At 44.1% G+C, this 20,089-nt stretch overlaps 1 protein-coding gene across 1 annotated transcript in view; it reads left to right on the forward strand.

Annotated features, from left to right (window-relative positions):
• The window catches only part of LOC306824905 (chemokine-like protein TAFA-5), a 34,332-nt gene extending 14,764 nt beyond the window's left edge, over positions 1-19,568 (forward strand). Inside the window, exons 3-4 of the mRNA XM_079345314.1 lie at positions 8,438-8,565; positions 18,526-19,568. Coding sequence (XP_079201440.1) covers positions 8,438-8,565; positions 18,526-18,534 — 137 coding nt within the window. The 3' untranslated portion in view covers positions 18,535-19,568. The remainder of the gene's footprint in view (positions 1-8,437; positions 8,566-18,525) is intronic.
• Positions 19,569-20,089: the final 521 nt, after the last annotated feature.

Consider the following 20,089-nt stretch of genomic DNA (forward strand, 5'->3'; position numbering starts at 1 on the left):
CCGGGAGGGTTTTTTTTATAGCGTTCTCAGGCCGCCGTTTACAGGAACACACACACACACACACACACACACACACCTCTTTGGATATGAGCACCTATGATATGCCTGTGCTCCCTTTTTTTTTTATTATTCTTTATTCTTTTTAAAATTGTATTTTATATACTGATAATTGCTTCTCGTATTTTATTTTATTTGAATATTTGTTATTTGATTTTTCTTTCGCACCGACACACCGAGATAAATTCCTCGTATTTGTAAATGTACTTGGCGATATAAATAATGATTCTGATTCTCTGTGGACTCGGTTCACAGATGTTTTTTTTCTTGAAAGTGAATTTCTAAGTCAGCCACGTTCAGAGGCTTGAACTTGTAGTTTACGAGATAAATAAAAAAGCTAAATACCTGCAGATCTGCTCTAAAGCCTCCACATCTCTTCATCTGGACCGCGAGGTTCACAAAGTCAGAGCCCAGATGGGAACCAGCCCAGAGTTTCATCGCATTTCATCACCGGCTGTCTCCTCCTTTTCTTTTTTTTCTCTTTTTTTTCTGTTTTGTTCCTGCCATCTGGAGACAACGACAACAGCTGGAGGGAGTCGCTGTGCTCTGCTGGGATTTACAGGCTCTCCTGGTGGCTTTTAGAGGCTGGGAACAGTTGTTCAACTGAGATGAAACAAAGACAATGCTGCAGTCGTCCCTGCTGATTTCACAGCAGCATTTAAAGTCAAATATTCACTCCTTCAGACACGAGCTGTTTCCTACATGCCAGGAAGATCTGATCAGAATCAGCAAAACCTCATGCTAGTCCCAAACAAGACCCCCCCCCCCCCCCTGAAATCCTCGGCTGATTTGAAAAGGCTCTCCCGTGTGCTCGTGTTGTTGTTGAAGTCACACACAGTGAAGTTTGTGTTGTCGGTGACGCGGCCTGGTTGAACGTGCTCTGCTGCTCGGGGAGGATATTTTCAGCAGCAGCAGCAGACTGGATGTGAGATACGCCGCTGATCGCTGCGACCTGTTTTCTCAGCTCAGAGACTCATCAAGCAGCTTCCTGGTTTTTTTGTTTTTTTTCCTCTCTGAATGTTTCTGAAAAGCTGAAATCCACCCTGCGTGTGTGTCGTCTGTTTTAAAAGAGCGGAGAAGAGAGAAACAAAACAAACTCTTGATATGGAGGTGGACCGTCCGTTTGTTGGTGTTACAGAAAACACGAGACCAAAGGTTGGACCTTCATCGGAGATCATGGCCCCCCCCCCCCCCCCCCCCCCCACACACACACACACAAACCTTCCTCTGATTCAGAGCTGCATGTTGGCATTTATGTCACTTTGTGTTTCCTGTTGTGTTCTGCAGGTGAACTCTGAAGTCTGCTCTCTGATTCAGACAGAATATTCAGAATATATCAGAATTAATTCAAACGCCAGACAAACCGAGGTAACACGAGCCGCACGTCAGAAACGAAACACAGAAAGGTAAACAGAGGCACGTGGTTGGAGCGCCGGTGTTCTGTTCCACACGTGACGATCTGTCGCAGAGTGTGTGTTCGTTCACGCTGCTCAATGAATATCTGATAGAAGAAGAAATCTAATGACCTTTTTTTTTTTTTGACCTCCAAACATCATTATTTTTATTGCAGCACACTTCAATCCGATTTTTGACCTCCACATTACAAAATTCAAGTATTGACGTGGTCTGATTGGCCACTTTGGTTTCTATGGTAACAGGTCACGCCCTGCAAAATACAACAGCAAAATGGATGACAGAGAAGTTAGTCTGCTTCGGACGCAAACAGTTTTACCGAGCAGTCTGTCCGCGGGCGGCTTTTACTAAACGTTTGTTTTGATTCTTGCTGTTTTCTTTCACTTCTGGCAGGTCGGATCTACGTTGTTGTTGTTGTTGTTGTTGTTGTTGTTGTTGTTGTCGATGGTTTCGAGTCGCGAGTGAAGCAGGCGACACATCGAAGCGACAGAGACGTTCAGATTGAGTCGGATCTGAAGGATTCAGATTCGAAACCAGCTGCATTTGTGGTTTGAATCAGATTTGGAAAATTGGATCTCATGTGACTTTTTATGTCCAAAAAATAAAAATAAAAAAAATAAAAACACTACGTACAATCTGGGTTTGCTAAAAATCTGATTTCTAAGTGCAATGAGAAAAAGGCCTGAGACGAATGATCAAAACTCACCCTGTGTTACTCTAACAAAGTGTCTGTGTCTCAGATGGATTTTAAAGAAGAGTGTGAGGCAGCTTGTTCAGGTGAACTCTAATAACATTTCAAAAAAGTCTCCTCTGGATGTTTCCTGCTGCTGATTTCTTCAGACGTTAGCACTATCAGAGAGATGCTCCGAGGCTCTGCAGAGAAACAAACAAAGGAGAGACGAGACCTTTTTTTGTTTCTCGTCAGGTGGAGACGAACTGAAAAGGGCAGAGAGGCGGTGCGTTCAGGGACAGCAGGCTCGGAGGATTTCAGAACGATTCCTGGAGTCTGAAAGACGTGAAAAACAAACCTCTCTCACAAACTTCAGAAGTGACGTGACTCGAACAATTCATCAATCAAATGAAGGAAGTCGGCCATCTTTATCCATCTTCATCCGGTAACATGAACAAAACAAACAATACAATAATTAAACTCACGACAGCCTGCTGGTCTGAGACACAAACTCACGTTCTCATCCTTTGTTTATAAAAACACACATCCTCAGTCGTGTGTGTGTGTGTGTGTGTGTGTGTGTGTGTGTGTGTGTGTGTGTGTGTGCATAGACTAATCCAGACTGTTAACAGGAGTAGAGGCTACTTAATCTTTGAACACTGAGCAGGTCAACTTTATCTAAAGGGTCTTTCGGGTAGGACACGGCGTGCGCTGACCTTGCTGCGGCTAAACGCACCTGACCAAAAAGCCGTCGCGCCTGTTGCTAGGCGACCGAAACAAAAGTCGGGAAAATAGCAACTTTTTCAAACGTGCGGTTTTTAGTTTTTTTTGTCCACTATTAAGTAGAAAGCTCTGACCTTTCTTCTGCTGAGGAGGAGACGAGCAGCACAGAAGAGTGACACGCGTGTGTGTGTGTGCGTGTGCGTGTGTGTGTGTGTGTGTGTGCGTGTGTGTGTGTGTGTGTGTGTGTTCATGAAACTCTCGGGGCTCGACAGGAAGTGCGAGAGTTTAGTCTCGTCCTGGAGCTTCAGCTCTACAACGACCGCAAACCTGAGACGCCAAACATGAGGAAAAAAGAGATCAGAATGATGACGTCCTGTAAAGACGGCGAGGCGGTTCCTTTTTCCGTTTCGTCCGTTTCTCTCTCCCCTCTCTTTGCGGCGTCCTCGGGGAGCGAGGGAGCGTCCCTCCTTCTGGACGCCGTCTTTTGATGAATGAAGTGATTACAAAATGGCCTCCTCTCTCTCTCTTTTTTTTTTTTTTTGGATAAATGAACTTCACTGCGCGGTGGCGTTGGATGGATCAGCGCTGCGGTCGTTCATTAATCAGCGGCGGCGGCGAGGAAGCGCTCGCAGGTGTTCACTGAAACCTGAGATTAATCCAGCGCGCGTCTCTGCTGCTCGCTGTTTGTTCATCTGAAAGTTTGCTTCTTTTTTTTTTTTTCTTTCTGACCATTTTCTAAATTTAACACCTGAAAAAAACTATTTATATTACGACCAGCTGATTACTGACTGCCGGTAGAAGCTGTAGCTGTCTCCATGGCAACAGTCTGTTGACCGACTGCTCTGTCACTTTTTACTGCATGTAAATATCAAACATTTAGAAAAGAGCGTCGGTGACGTCAGCAACACCTCTCTGAAAAATCGGAAGATTTTCAAATTAGAGCAGCCGAACAAAAAAAGACGCAGGGCGCTACGCTTTTTCTGTGTGCGTGTCATTTTCTATTAAACACCCATCATGCATTGCAAGTATTAATCAAGGCGGGCATTTGCAAAGATAACGGCTCGAGTGAAGTGGATGAACCTTCAGACTCTGGTTTCGGTGTTTTCACGTCTTGTTTTTCTCTCTGAGCTGACGCGCTCAGTCTGAACGTTTCCAGACGATAAACGCCACAATCTGATAAAACGCTGATCTCCTGCTGAGGTAATGGCGGCATTACGGTGGGAAGCATGTGGCGTTTTCACTCAGCGGAGGCCCGTGCCCCCCCCCCCCGGGACGATGAAGGAAAGAGGCGAATCAGCAGACGCGTCGGCCTCTGTCTGCTTCCATCTTCGTCCTCAGCAGGAAACTCGGAGGAGCTGTGATTACACGTCGTCTGCTCAGAGACAAAGGAGCTGCTGCTGTTTCCCGCCGCTCCGCTCCCTGACACCTTTTATTGTGTCTCGGAGGGGAGTCTGAGCGCGCTCAGTGCTGCACCGCTGAGCCGCAGGGAGAGATGTGGCGAAAATGTTTCATACGAGCTCGACAGGACAAAGCAGAAGAAGTGAGACGACGTTTACGAGTTAATTAAGGTCTGTCGAGAGAAGCATTTAGACGACACAAGAAGCAGGATTAGACTCGTTATCTGTTCTCAGTTTTCTCTGAACAAACGTAAAAACTGAGACTTCCTGATCACTGTACTTACTCCCTCTTAAAAAAGACAAAGGAGAAGATAGTGTTCAGAAACGAACCTCAGACAAATAGGCCTTTGATTCTTAATTGCACAAAGTCTTTATACATTCAATCTCCAATTTCAAGGAAACAAGTAGAAAACAAAGACGTGACAATGAAAGCAACGACAAAGAAACAAAAACACGCAAAACAGAAATAAAAAAACACATCAAATATCAAAATACGCAAAACATTAACAAAGACAAATACAGTTCAAGTAGATGTAAAGGTCAAGTAAAGAGTTAGAGCTAGCTGCTGAGCGGAAAACAGCAAGCTAATAAAACAATAATCAATATTTAGGAAAATAAGAATTAAAAAAAAAAGAAAATAATAAGAGATGATAAGAATAATAAAAATAATTGAGTGTCCAATCTCTGAGTTTGACACAAGCGCTGACTCCAGTGTTGATATGTGAAGCCAATGCAAGCCTTTTGTGCTAAGCTAGGCTAGCATTTTACCCCTTTCTTTAATGCTAAGCTAAGCGTATCGTTGGTTTGGCGCTCCCTGTGAGGTGGCGTCGATGTATTCTCTCGTCCATGGAGTCGACGTAGAACAAAAACATTTCTGTAAATGCAGAATATCATTTTCAATCCAACCTTTTGTGCGACTTATAATTTAAAACCTGAACTCCAGACCTTGATGCTAAATAACCTTTTTGTGACAAATTGAAGTATTTCCTGGTTCTGTGGGAGAACTCGTCTCTCTTCGTGGTGATAGAGGTGCGAGAGCAATGTGAGGATTTAATTAAGTATCATGGCTGAGGGGAGCTGCCGTTCAATAGGAAATTGGTTTGATAATTGGGGGCTAACGGGCTATCACAATCACACTGCCGCTCTGCTGCTCCAAAGGGAGAACTGATTACCTGGTTATGTATTACAGGCCTGTACAGACTTTCATTTTCTTCATCTCCCCCCCACCCATCCCCGGCTGGGCTCACAGAGTTTAAATTAACGCAGGGAATGAGAGTGAGGCAGGAACAACGGGGGAATGATTGGGTCGCCCAAACAGCAGGAAATCCCTCTGAGTGAAGAAATCATCATGAAACGAGACGACAGGAAGCTGACAGGCTGACATGCTGCCTCTGATAGTGTAGCTTTACTCTAAATAAGCTTCAACCACTGTGATGTTTATGTTGGTGGTTTATGTGGTCACTTTTAACCTTAATTTATACTTCTGATCAGAACTTTAGCGTAGCGTTGCGTAGCCTTGTAGATGCAGAACCAATACGTATGTAGCCTGACGTGCGCCTCCAGACTGCAAGCCCTGTGATTGGTCCGCTGGGCATACAACAACATTATCTGGTATCAACATCTGTAACCCTTAATCATACCCCACTACTGCAGACGTGTCTTTATTTATTAGCTCCAACGCTAACGTTTGAACTCAGTTTCAGTTGCCATGGTTTCGTATCGAACACGCAGAAAATGGGACGGAACCAGAAACTGCTAACAAAGGTTTGCAGGAGTCGATTCCACCCAGCACTCATCGCCATTATTCTAAAGATAATCTGTGACAAGTGTTCAAGCAGTTCTCTGCACTTCCTGGTGACAAACAGCATCTTCGTATGCAGCGGCACCTCTGCACACATCTGTAGTCCTTAAAGCGTCTCCACGCAGAAATATAAAGAAGAGCGGACATTGAAGTTGATCTTTAGCCTCCTGGCCACGCCCACCTGTCAGTCACATCAGGCCAGTGATATAAACAAAGCAGATGTGTTTGTTTATGTGCAGTGTTCACCCACCATTCAGCTTTTAGGACGAGATGACCAAAAACACTTAGTGACTGTCACCTCTCCATCTTTCTCAGCTGGTCTGCAGCAGATGACTGTTCACTGATGAGTCTGGTTCCTCTCCAGGTTTCTGCTGGGGAAAAGTTGTTTTTTTTATATCGAGCCATGATAAATAATGTTGGATCTGTTAATGTATGCTGTGATACTGATGGACGCTTGTTGCTAAGTCACTCTGTGCAGATTGTGCAGAAACATTCACAGCCTCAGGACTGAATTTGGCTGTGGGGGTTTTTGTTTGTAATATAAGCAGCATTGTCAGTGGTGTGTGTGTGTGTGTGTGTGTGTGTGTGTGTGTGACAGCAGACATGCAGGATGCAAAGGAGAAACAGTCTTCTAACAGGGATTCAGTTTGAATAAATGTCCTCGAACAGTGAAAGCAAAGTGCAGCTTCTAATCCTCTCTGAGACGTCTCTGAGTTTAAACAAAGTGAAAAGCATTAAAGATGAAGTCTTGGCGAGACGTCGTTCATCGTTAATTGCCGACTACAACATAAGCTCTGAGAAGTCGGCCGTCGCTTCTACAGGCGACATGGTGACACGACAGCTGGTGGGTCCAGCGTTTTCAGCGGTGTGATGTTTTTTGTTTTTGTTTGTCTTTGAGTCGTTTGTCACGTTGTTGCAACACTTCAGAAATAAAGTCAGTCGTACACTTCTAGACGTGTCATGTTGAGATAAACAGTCCACGTTGACTTTGTTTAAAAGGCGGGCAGAGGTCAAAGCCAGTTCCACAATTATATATCAGCCATTCTCCAATTAAAACCAGGGTCAGGCAGCAGGTCAGACAGGCAGGATGAAGGGTGAAACACGAGCCAGACAATGTGCTAAAGACTGATCATGGAAGTAGGAACACTGTAAAAGTCAAAATCTCACCAAGTTTATCTAAAGGTCCAGAGTGAGCACGATTTATAAGCAACCTTAGCAGTCAGTCAGTACGCTTACGTGCACAGTTAAGTCCATATTCAGTGATAACAATCAATCAGTGACAAAGTAGAGCACAGGTTGTCTTTTACTTCCTGGATGAATCCGAACAAACAACTGTTACAATCTTAGTGGTCTCTGGTTCTCTGGTTCTAACATTTAAAAGCATCGAACCAACATCTAAAATCATCAGTGAAGTGTGAGATCACGTCTGTTGACCCAAACTCTTTCTCAGCCTTCAGGAGTTTTTTTTCTGATCAGAAAATCAGCTTAGCGCCGAATCGCAGACGTTCAACACGGAGCGCGGCGAGAGAGAATAAAAGTCATGTCATCTGGACCGAGATGTGACAGAAGAGTCAAAGTACATCACCGTGCACCGTGTTACTCAGCCTTGCATTATGTTTGTTGTTGTTACAGTCAGTTACATCAGGTTGTATTTGCATATTTTTGCATATTTGATAAAGAATAAAATAAAGATGTCCTCCTATAACTGCCTAATTGACTCACTGTGAACTTTGCAAAGAGAGAAAGACGTCGAATCATCACAAACAACAAACGTGTCATTATTGTTAAACGCCTCTCTTCTATTGGCTTGTTTTGATGTTTCCTCTTTATGGTCTCCCTCGAGGGTTTTCTTCCTCTGGGACTGGCGGCCATCTTTAATGAGATGCACAAATACAGTTAATTGCTGACAGATGTCGTTCCATAATCGACAGAATAAGCGAGGTGACCTGCCTCACACCTCTGCTCTTCTGACCTCCGTCCTATTTATTTACATTATATGATGCGTACAATAAATGAACAGGAATTCACATCAACATTCACTCTGGAGCTCGCTCATCTGCACTGCCTCTCTCTCTCTCTCTCTCTCTCTCTCCAGATGTGCAGGAGGGAGAGAGGCTGCAAAAAGTGTGTTTTCTGTCCTGAACGTCGGCAACGTGTCCTATCAGCTCTCACGACTGCCTGACTCTCTGTGCTCATGGGAAGGGGGAGTGAATGGTTGGATTGGGACGGATGGATGGAAATTGGGCAGATGATGACATTGAATAAAAAAGTTGCCAGGGGCGACACGGCTCCCAGCAGGGAGTCATTCAAGGACGTCGACAAACATCAACATAAAAGAATAAATTGACTCACCTGTCTCCTTCTTCTCTTCCTCAGTCAGCATCGTGTGGACTCGACAGTGGTGTGAGATGAGTCCGTGTTTGGACGATGAAGGCTGTGATCTCCTGGTCAATCAGTCGGGCTGGACCTGCACGCAACCAGGGGGACGAGTCAAGACCACCACGGTGAGACTCAGATCCTAAATGGACACCACTAGACCAGATCCTGTTTTGGTAGTTTCGATGTACTGCTCTTTACTGTCCCCCCCAACAGTCACTTTAGACAAGACAAAAAAACGAGGGGGACGCTGAGATCTGGGCTCGTAAAAACTGAAAACACAACCGACCAATTAATAAAAACTCCACCTTGTGAACTTGTATTTTAGCTTCTTTATGCCATCACGTTTAAACGCCATCTCCAAGAACACATGTGGCTTCGTGCGTCACTCTGGAGGCTGTTTGCTGCTTGTTGTCTGTGCTGCCTGTGTCATCCTCTTGTATGTTTGAATATTTTATTTCCTCCTTGTGTTGATCGGGGGGGGGTCACATTTTTTTTAACTCTAACATGTGTCCCTAGTCTGTCTACAAACCCCCAAATGATGAGAAAAGTCCATCCTCTCCGTCTTCTGCCTGCTCCATACGTTCAAACGTAAAGGAAAGTTAAAGCTGGAAAGTTTCCGTGTCCTTCATTACACATTACTTTTATGTGATCAATTTCAAAGATCTAAATTTAACATCAGCTTTTAATAACATAATAACATCTTTTAACAAGGAAGCTGCTGGCCCTTATTAACATCCCAGCCTGCGTGTGTGTGTGTGTGTGTGTGTGTGTGTGTGTGTGTCGTTGATTGAATAATTGCTACCCATGAGCACTCTCCTATCCATCTGCCACCGTCTCTTCACAGCAGCTGATTAACTGGAGTTGTTTGAAAAGCCTCTCAACGCAGCAGATGAAAATCATCAAATCAAGCGAACCTCGCTCGAGATGTGTCGATCTTTTTTTTTCTTCCTCTCACAAACACTCAACTCTGCATCGTCTTTCAGCTGATGAGCTCATCTTTTTTCTGTTTCAATAAAAACCTCTCAGATTCCTCCAAGAATCTTTTGTTTGTGAAATTACACTTTTTTTTAAAGCAACCAAACGAACTCACGCTAACTTGTTGTTTTTACATTTCTGTGACCTCGCAGCTCAGAGTAGTTTATGTAGCCGTCCACTTCCTTGTTCGATCGTGGTTGCGTTCTCGGATCCAGACCCGGGTCCCGAACACAAAACCCCCATGATCCTGCAGAAGCCTGATACAGACATTTATACATTTCATTATTTCCAGGAGATAACGACGCTGGTTTTGAGATGTCAAGAGACACAAACTTCAATCGACCTTCAAATGAACTCCTGACTCCTCTTACTGCATAAAGCAGTTCTCAGTTTACATGATTTCTAATAAATCAGACATCTGCAGAGAGAGAGAGAGAGAGAGAGAGAGAGCGAGCGAGCTGTAAGCTGCTGCCTCCACGTCTGACAGTTTCCTCTGACAGGCATCAACACCTCTCTCTCTCTTTCCTGCGTTCTGGTTGGCCGGTTCGAGTCAAGTCAGTCCGCTCTCTGAATAATGAAGTCTGTGAAACCGCCGCTGACTTTCACACGTCGTCACGGCGACAGAGCCCCCCCCCCCCCCCCTCTGCTCAGCCCAAGAGTTTCTCCTCCTCTGGGAACTTGTTGTTTTAAAGACGGACAGCAGAACAAAAGCGTCTCTCTGTCAGGACACTCAGAGTCGGAGCGCTGGAGCGTCGCCGCTCGGCCTCCAGAGGACACACACACACACACACACACACACACACACACACACACTGGTGATAGTAGACACTCGTGTGGAGATTTCTCTCTGTGTCACTTAAAGTCAGTACAGAAAGGTGGCTTGGAGGCTCAGATTGTTTGAGTGTTTTTTGAACAATAAGCCCTAAACCGGGTCGAGGGGAGGAGACAGACCCGCCCACTCAGGAGGTCACGCTGTGTCAAAGGTCAAAGGTAACACAGGGGTGTTAAATAAAGAGTACAACAAAAGAAGATTACAGTCTCATAATTTGTATCTTTTTATGAATAAAAGTGTCCGTTAAATGAATTGTTGGGCATCAGAGAAAAATCTAAAAAACCCCCCAACGTATTAACAAACTCATAAATCTGCGAACTTCAAAATCTTTTAAGTTAAAATTTTAAAGTTTAAGAATATTTGTCTAAATAATCCAAAACGTGTCTGAGATCCTGACGATCAACACCTGTACCACACGACTTAAAAGTGGAAGCAGAGGATTGTGGGAGAGGTAGTTTATTCCTCCTGTTGAGGAGCTTTCCCGTTCAGTCTTCATTTGGCTGAAAGACGTCGCTGCGTCGTTGTTGCGTCCGCCGCCTCCGGCTCGCCGCCGAAAGATTCCGGCGAGTCGATGCGATTCGTTAAAGTGAGCGTCACACAAACGAGCCTCTCTGCTGATGAAGGACAGCGGATGTGATCGCCTCGCAAATTAAATCACAGAGACGCGTTGCTGAGTGGGCGGACCCACACTAACTCTGCTGGGTTTACACGGCGAGGGGAGTCGGCGTTCATTAAAGCTACGAGAGCCGGATCAGAGGAACAAACGTGGTTTAATTAGCCCTGAGGAGGATGTACACAATGTGTAGAGGATGTAATTGAGACGCACAGTGAGACTGAGTGAGTCTGCTGTCTCCACGGAGCGGCTCAGGAGGCTTCATGGACGCCGCCTTCTTTTTATCACACTGTTTTAACATGTCACGACCAAAACTCTCCGCAGCCTTCTTATACAGAGGGCGACATGAAGTATAAAGGAGTTCACATATCTCAGCTTTCTTTGCTTTAACAAACACAGAGCTAATCTTTATAAAGAATTACAGCTGACTCCACCAACAGGGAAGAGGTGCGCTGTAAAAGCATTTAAAGCATGTACAGAGTAAAAGAAGCTGAGGAGGGAGAGGGACAGTAAACTCAACCTCAGAGGAATATTTCATTTAAAAAATAAAAAAAAACAAGTAGTGAAGGCTCACGTGAAACTAAAGCTCAAAGATTCTCGTTTGTATCAAAAGGGAGAAATAACTCAGCGTTCAGCTGTGATTGACAGGTGTCCAGTAGGCGGGCTTTAGCGTCTCAGGATGATTGAAATAAACACACAATAATAAAGCATCACATTACAAATGAGTTAAGAGCTGTTTAATATGTGAAGGAGCCGCAGCTTTGTCATATTAATGAGACGACTTTTCTTTCTTTTCTTTTTTTTTTAGACGTGAGATTAAAAGAAAGGCAGCTCATTGTTTCTCATCACAAACTCTAATTCATCATAAAGCAATTATGTTGGGAACAAGGCCGCCTGCTCGCCACTTTACAGCGAGCAGCAGCAGAGTTTGTCATGGAAACAGTAGATACACACACACACACACACACACACACACACACACACACACACACACACACACACACACACACACACACAGATGAGGAACAAACAACGATGCTGCTGTTTTCTGTCCTCTCTCTTTTTTGGATTTTATTTCTTTGCTGTTTTCTCTCTTACTTTACGTCTACTCTCCACGTGCACGCCGCGATCCGTCCGAGCCGCGTGCTTCCCTTCCACTCCGGTCACTTCTTCTGGCCGTCTCCGGCGCAGCACCACTCGACCTGCTCAGATACGCTGCTTATTGTTTGCTACAAACTGGAAAGAATAGATCAAGCAGGAAGTCAGGAAACATACAGTGTCCAGTCAATTTCAAAATAAAAGACAACATACGGACTCATGACCGTCTTTTTTCATCACTTTATCAACACGATGTGTTGACAACACGTTAGTACGTTTTTGATGCCACGTGCCCAGGAAGTGTCATGAAGCTGCAGACAGCAATGGTTAATGATTACTCAACAATCCATCTGATTGGCTGATTTTGATGCTCTTATTTTACAGATTTTAAGTTTGATACCTTCATTTATTCTGACACTGGCCTCTTTTTCTAACATAGCTGACACATAGCTGTGTCGTTGGGGAAGTTTCTCTCTCTGTCTCTCTCTCTCTCTCTCTCTCTCTCTCTCCCTCTCTGTCTCTCTCTCTCTCTCTCTCTCTCTCTCCCTCTCTGTCTCTGTCTCTGTCTCTCTCTCTCTCTCTCTCTCTCTCTCTCTCTCTCTCTCTGTCTTTGATCACTAAAGAAATCAGGTCACTGTGGAGAACAACAGGTTTACAAGCCCCGTCATAGACCTCATTAAAAATACACACACACACACACACACACACACACACACACACACACACACACACACACACACACTGAGAGATCTCTATTCAAAGCACAAATGTTTGTCTGAATTGTCCAAAAAAATAAAAAAAAGTGAAGCAACAGAAAAGTTTGTTTTTCTTTTTAAGAAGAAGCTGTCAGTCTAAGCGTGTGAGAGTGAAGCTTTAACCTTCGCCATCGCCGCTCCCGCCCTCTGGAACTCACCCCCGCAAAAAAAAACCCATCACCATAGATGTAGTTATGAAGCTTTCCGATCTCCTGGTGGTCCTATGACAAACTAACGCTTGCTAAAGGTTCCTCGGTTTGTACTGAAAGTGCATCAACCGGCAGTGGAGGAATACGGACGCCATTTCTACCATCAGATGTCAGAGGCGTGAAAGAGCTCTGAGTATCCAGAAGACGAGAAAAGAAATATTCTAAAAGTCCATTTATCACAGATGCCATTCACAGTAACTACGACAAAGCTCAGTTAATTACACGATGAACATCTGACAAATAACCACGTTTTATTTCCAGAACAAGCCCGCAGTAGAAGCTGACATCAGCACTTTTAGTGGACTGACTTTGATTGGATGCATTTTGCTTCAAATTCAACTCTCAACCCTCAAATCTGCAGGAAACGTCCTGTAATCATTTACACCCTGAATGTATGATGTGAAAAAGTTCCAGGTAAAAATGAATGAAGGGAATGAAGCTTCAAGAACAGGACCAAAGAAGCAGAGGACGCTCAGTATGTGCGGCAGGTTCCTCGGCGTTAACTCTCCGCTCATTTCCCGCGTGCCTCCTCCGCTCTGTACTCCGCTTGTTCAAACACCTGGCTGTGAATTAAAACCTCTCACATTGTGGCTCAGGAGGGAGCGATGTGTGACAGGTGCTGCCGTCTGATCCTCTTCCTGTAATTGATCCCGTTGGGCCGTCGGGTTGGTGAAGGGAGCCAATCAGAGCGCAGCTTTAAAACTGCATTGCCCGCAGCTGCTTTTGTGAAGAGTTTGAAGGCGTGCAGACTGATGTCAGCGGCTCTGACCTCCACGTGCTCATGAGGGGTTTTTGTTTGTTTGAATAAGACAGAAAAAGAAAACACGTGAGCTCATGTTTCAAGTCGCTATGCCAATGCAAAATATTTACTGTTGCCAAGGAAACCCTGGATGCTACACAAAAGACCGCTACATAAGCTAGCATGAGCTGCTACTGTTGCTGTATGTGCTGCTGTGATAAAAAATGTAAATAAGTATAAATACTTGGATCGATCGTCAGTGAACCTCAACGCTTTCTCGGTTTTTCTCCCGTTTTGTGTTGAGTACGGTCAACACAGAATCACTCCCATGATTCCCCACACGCCTTGACGCCATCTTTTGTTATTGTTTTGATTGAGAGCCGTCTCCAGCTGCTGAGATCAGATCTGTCTTATGTCTTTTTGTTTGTTTAAGAATTCTTTGTCGTCTTTCTCAGTGACGGAGCGTTCGTGTTATCGCTAACACTGCTAACATCGTCATTCGTTTATATTCTGTCCTCTGTTACTCTATTGGCCCATTCTGGTCACCACCTGGTTGTAATGTTTTTTTTCGCTCTGTTTTGTTTTCAATGCGTTGCAGTTTGTTTGTGTATTGTGACCATTTTGTTTTCTTGTCTTGTCTTTTGAGTTTATTTTTAGTCCGTTTTCTTTTGTTCTTTCTTTCTTTTGAATTGTTGTCAATTTTTCATCTTTTTTTTTTGTCGTGTTGTAAATTGTCTTGTGTCAGGACCCTTTTGAAAATGAGGCGGTACATCTCAAGGGGCTTATAACTACAAATACAACTTAAAAAAAAAAAAGAAACACATACTGTGCGTTTAAATCCAGTGAAAGATTAAATCCACACTCATTAACCTCCAATCAGAGCCTTTGTTGAAAGGAGGCGTCTCCCCCTCGCTCTCTGGCGGTCGACTGACGCTCTCACGAACAAATCCTCGAGGACTCGAAAATAAGGAATCCAGCCTAAAACCAGCAAATTAAAATGTCTCTTAAAACAAACACCTGCACTTTGCTGTTCCTCTCTTTTAAATCGTCACCTGATGCGGCTAAAAGGCCGAGTGTTACATTTTGAACATTTGTAATTTTCCACTGTGAAGGTGTAATCAGGCGTCCCAGCAGAAAGCAGAACTCATTTGTGGCTGGCTGCGTCAGCCGGCATGGATTTTTTTTGTAGTTTTTTTCATCATGTAACTGTCCTTGAAAACAGCGTGTGCCTTTACCTGAGCGCACATATCTGCATGTTTATGTGTTTTCAGACGTGTCTGCCTCTGGTCTGGGTGAAACCTGCTGTGGTTCTTTGAATTTATTTCTGGTCGCACCGGGAGAAAGGAACAAATCACGGTCTGCTCAATCAGACAGAAATCCAATTGTCCTTGGGGAGAAGGTGAATGTGAACGCGGCACGATGTAAATGTGTGGACTGACTCTCCTGTGAGGTGTGTTTTCTTTCAGAACGGGACCCCAGCTGCTTGTTTTCACCTTGTTTTCCCGCTCTGATGGGAACTCTCAGGGGTCAGTTTGACTGTAACATCGCTGTAACCTGTCACAGGGAGGTGGAAGGTGGACACTCTACATCCTGGTTTGTTTTTTTCTCTTCGCTCAGACGCCGCGGATGTCGACAGTGAATCAGCTGGAGCGTTATTGAGTGAATGTAACGCAGCTGCAGATCTGATCAGCTGCAGATGAGTCATGATAATGGCTGAGCTCTCTGCAGACGGTTGTTTGTTGTACTCGTTTGTCTTTAAAGGGAACAGAACACCTGAGCTACCCGCGGGTCGGGATGTTTTCAGATCCTCAGTACGACGTCTTCAGATCACCAAGAGGGAATATATTGAATAAGATTGATTGATCGATGACATTAGTTGGTAATTCCCAAGAACTCGATTGTTAATTATCAGCTGACATCATCTGTTGCCTCTCATAAAGTAGCCTACTATACCACGTTTATTGCTAATGCAACACAAGCAATACTCGACTTTGTCTGTCTCCATGGTTACCTCAGAACAATGACTTAGTGTAAGAAACATATTTAGGGACTGAGTCGGCTGTTTTTAAAGCCCTCCTCACCGGCCCTCATTGGTTAGGTTACAAAAGTATCACCTGCAACGGTATTCTTTTCTCCTCTGCCATTGTTGCTGACCAAGCCCCGCCCCTTCTTGACTCTGATTGGTTAGTGAGGTAAAAGTGACACAGATGAGCAGGCGGTGTTCAGAAAGTTGATTTTTTTTTTCTCTCTAAAAAGTGCTGAACTTCATCGGTGTTGTAATGATCGTTCAGTCCAGTGACACACGTGATTCAGAAGTATGAGATCAGTTAATTGCAGAGGTGGAGTGATACGCAGAGTGAAAAGTCTCAGTTGATATCAGGACGATGATCACTCAGTCAAAACTGACTGTTCTAATGCGTTTCACTGCAGCAAACAAGATGAGCAAGTGTCCATGTTTTTATTTATTTTGTCATTAAAAGGGATGAAGCATTAACAGCCGCCCGTCTCTGTAACCAAGGCAACAATCACTGGAATACTGTACACTGGAACACAACAAAAACAAGGCCCTGTCACTTCTACATGGAGGACCTACTTTATGATTCTCAACACTCTTTCACAGCTTTTTATCCTGACTGGATTTAGGAGAGTCGCTGCCTTAGTTATCAGTGTATCCAAGAAACACGGGACGAACGTGCTGATTGGTGGGATGAAGAGGACGTGTTGTGTTGAACAGATTTGTGTTCGCTTTCGTGTTGACTTTGGTTCGGGGATGAGTTCAACTTATCGCAGCAGAAGTGAAAGTGTGGAGTGACGTTACACGTTTGCTCGCTCTGACAGTAGGAGTTTAAGCCTTCACCTCCATGTTTAATCAGCTGTGAGTGGTGCGTTTAGGGACGGTCTGAGCGTCGATGCTAGCGTGGGAGTGACGTATGGTTCTCGGTGTAATCCGGCTCGTCCTTGTCTGACTCCTCCGGCTCTTTTAGGATTCCAGCTGCAGTCAGACAGGATGGGCATGAATAATTCAGAGGTGAACGGCTCAGAGGTGCTGCCGCTGCTTCTTCAGCCTGTGAGTCTTCACCTGGAAGCAATTACGGGAGCGCTCGGGCTCCACAGTGGGGGAAGAAATGAAGTGTCCCCGCTCGTCCTGGGAGCTTTATGTTTTTAATCAGAGTCTCAGAGCCTTCACCAGGACATGTCTGCACTCCGTGAGAGTCCGACTGTACAGGTGGGGAGGAGCTGCTGTCGAATGCAGAGTGTAATTTAGATGGGGATGGAAATAACACCAACATGCATGACTTATTCAGGAGAGGAAATCAAGCGTCTCTTTATCTTTGGTAGTGACAGAAGATGGAACCGTGCCGTTCTCTTGATTTGAGCTGTGCCACATTACAATATTAATGTTGATGGTGTAATCAGTCAAAGCTTTAATATCTGGTCAATTCTGGCTGTGCACACTTTAAGAACATAGATTAAATCATCTGTCCGAACTGTTCAGGGGAATCATATTCATGAGAGTCTAATAGTTTTATTTATTTATTTATTTATTCTGAACATGTAACATAAGACAAAGGTGAACATAAAAAAAAAATGAAGAAAGAAAACAACATAATAATAATAATAATAATAATAATGATTAAAAAAAGACAAAAAAAACAAAAAACAAAATAATAGACAACAAATAAATAATAATTACAAACAGTGGAAAGTATAATTCATAAAATGTGGATAATAAGCGATTATAAGTGACATAATGTGCAAAGGAGTGTGAATTTAAAAAGTTTGTTGTGACGTCAGAATGAGCTCTGTTTGTGCCATGTATAACTACAGTAGCCCTGAATGGACAAACCACATACTGGCCCTAGAAGGAGCCTATATGTCTTTTTTCACAAGCCACAAAAATATTTCTGGAACATTTTGGAAACGTGTGTCATTCATGGAGCAGCAGCGTCGAGTCGACCCGGAAACAAACAAAACTCGACGAAATCATTTTCAGGTTCTTTTTAAGTAAACTTTTTTTTTGGTTTATGTTTTAAATAAACTGAATAATAACCTGAAGCTCAGCAGTCTGGACTTGTGTGAGTTCCTCTGTGTGATAAGTTTGATCTCCTCTGCTTGTTCCCTCCTCCCTCTGTGTCTCACACACGCACAGCTACGTTGTTAAATAAATTCCCATCCTGTCAGCGGCTCTGTATTCAGTTTGAGTTCCGGCTCAGCTGCTTTAATTGGATGAAGGACTGTGTGTGGTGTTTTTTTTTCTTAAATTCTGCAGTCTTTGTAAGGCTCGTTTACTCTAATGAAGCCCGGCCGAGTCGCTCGGGTCGAGACGCTCGCCGACACCAGCTGGAAGAGAAACACGATGCAGAGGAGAAGCAGGAGAGGGTTTTTAATTAACAAGGCTCAACCAGCAGCCTTATTCAGATCCTGTTTTTATACGTAGGATTTTTATATTATTCCATTTATCATAGTCGATTTGAAGGTACATAATAAACTGACGTTACACACCCATATAACTAAACAGCATTATCGAGTCATCTCATAAAAGGTTAGTTTGCAGCTTTGTTCTAATTTTGCAACGACAGTAGGAGACCTCCCCAAGGGGGCCCCGTGAAGGTTTGAAGGGCCCCCACAGACTCTACAATCCTCACTGGTTGATTTAGACGCCGTGTGGTGACAGTGACTTTAAAGGGAACACATTCAGCTGTTTTCTTTTCTATTAAATGTTTTTTTTAAAGAAACCTGAAAAGTGTCATGCACGCCGTAGCTCTTAAGTAGCTTAATGTATTCCTAATGGAGGTCTCTACTCTGACGCTCTGATAGTTTACGACAGCTTCTCTCCTGACGCTGCTTTCTTTCCGTCCTCCAGGTCTCCTGACAGCGGCGGCAGGAACAGACAGGCTCCCCAGAGACAGACTGGGCCCCATCGTCCATCGCCCATCGAGCATCCTCTGCCGCAGCATCAGCCTCTAATCAGAGCCGCGAGACGACGGCGGCGACCACACTCCCTGCTTCACGCATGGCGGGTGACCTGAGGAGGCCGCAGCCTGAAAGGACAGAAGAAGAAAGTGACTCCTTTTATTTTCCCGGAGGTTTGAGAGGCGGATCACGACAAGCTGCTGGATCGATCGCTTTTATTTGGCACAAGCTCTGTTTCGTTTTTACAGACCAAAGATGAACAGAGTCAACAAAGAGACATGTTGTTGTTGTTTTTTTAAGAGGGGAAGAGACTTTCAGACGCCCCCTCTCATAACCACCATAAAGAAACATGTAAAAAAAAAAACACATTGTGATATAATATAGTAAGTGACTTAAATGAGAAACGTAAAAAATGTATACGCGTTAAAGATGACTGGTGATTCTGTGCGAGGAGAGACAGAGCCGTTGATGTTTCTGTTGGGGCGGAGAAGTCGTTCATGTGCCGAGCGTCACTCGAGTGGAGAAGGGGAGAAATCATTCCGGACGTTTTTACGATGGAACATAAAACTTTGTGCACCTTCAGAGACACCAGAAGATGTAATTTAGAGACAAGAGGCAGTCTGGGAAACTGATCGACAACCAGGCCAGGAAAACATCCACCATGTCAACAAGACTTAAAACTGTTATAGATGGATAAAACACACACACACAGTGAATCAAGCTCAGACAATAAAATGTGCCATAAATCTTTCTTTTTTTGTTATCCTCCTCGGGCTCATTTTGCAGATATGTTATTAATGAAAATGTCACTCAGTTTAGCATCATTGTGTGAAAAGTGTTTAATACCAAAAAGCTGATCGCCAAAAAAGCCGGTAAACTGGACCATACGGGGACGGTCAGCGCCGCACTCTGATTCCAAAACAGAATCTGACAACACGTATTTACTACGATCACCTTCCAGAAACTGATCCAGCTGTGCAGATCTGACGGAGTATAACCGCCGTGGCGCTGACGAACTGAGCCGTGCACGCTTTATTTGGGGTCATTGTGAACCATCCTGATTAAACGTATCAACATACAGTTAACAGATTTAACACACCTGAAGTTTAACAATCAGCACATCTGAAGGAATGGGCATCCATCGGTCCGTTTGCCACTTTGCTCCTGACTAAAAACGACAAATGGATGAAATTTGGAGCAGATTTTCATGAAGGCAGGAGAATTTCATTCTCCAAGTTTGGATATAATCCGAAGTTTCCTGTTCTGCCAGCACAAGATCGAAACTGATCGACAGATAGTGGATCAACTTTGAAAACATTTGGCTCAAATTATTTTGTCTTCCTTTGTTAAATTATAATTCCAGTGGTGTGACTTATCATTCCCTTCGACGCCTTGTTGCCACTGCCACATATCTTAGTCCATTTTCCAAAAGGTGCTACCGCAAATTCTCGGGATGCTACGCCTGTTAACGCAATCAAACACGAGAGGGGTTGTAAGTATGCTATGACCTCGGT

This window comes from Symphodus melops (genome assembly GCF_947650265.1).
Source record: "Symphodus melops genome assembly, chromosome: 6".
Taxonomy (NCBI): domain Eukaryota; kingdom Metazoa; phylum Chordata; class Actinopteri; order Labriformes; family Labridae; genus Symphodus; species Symphodus melops.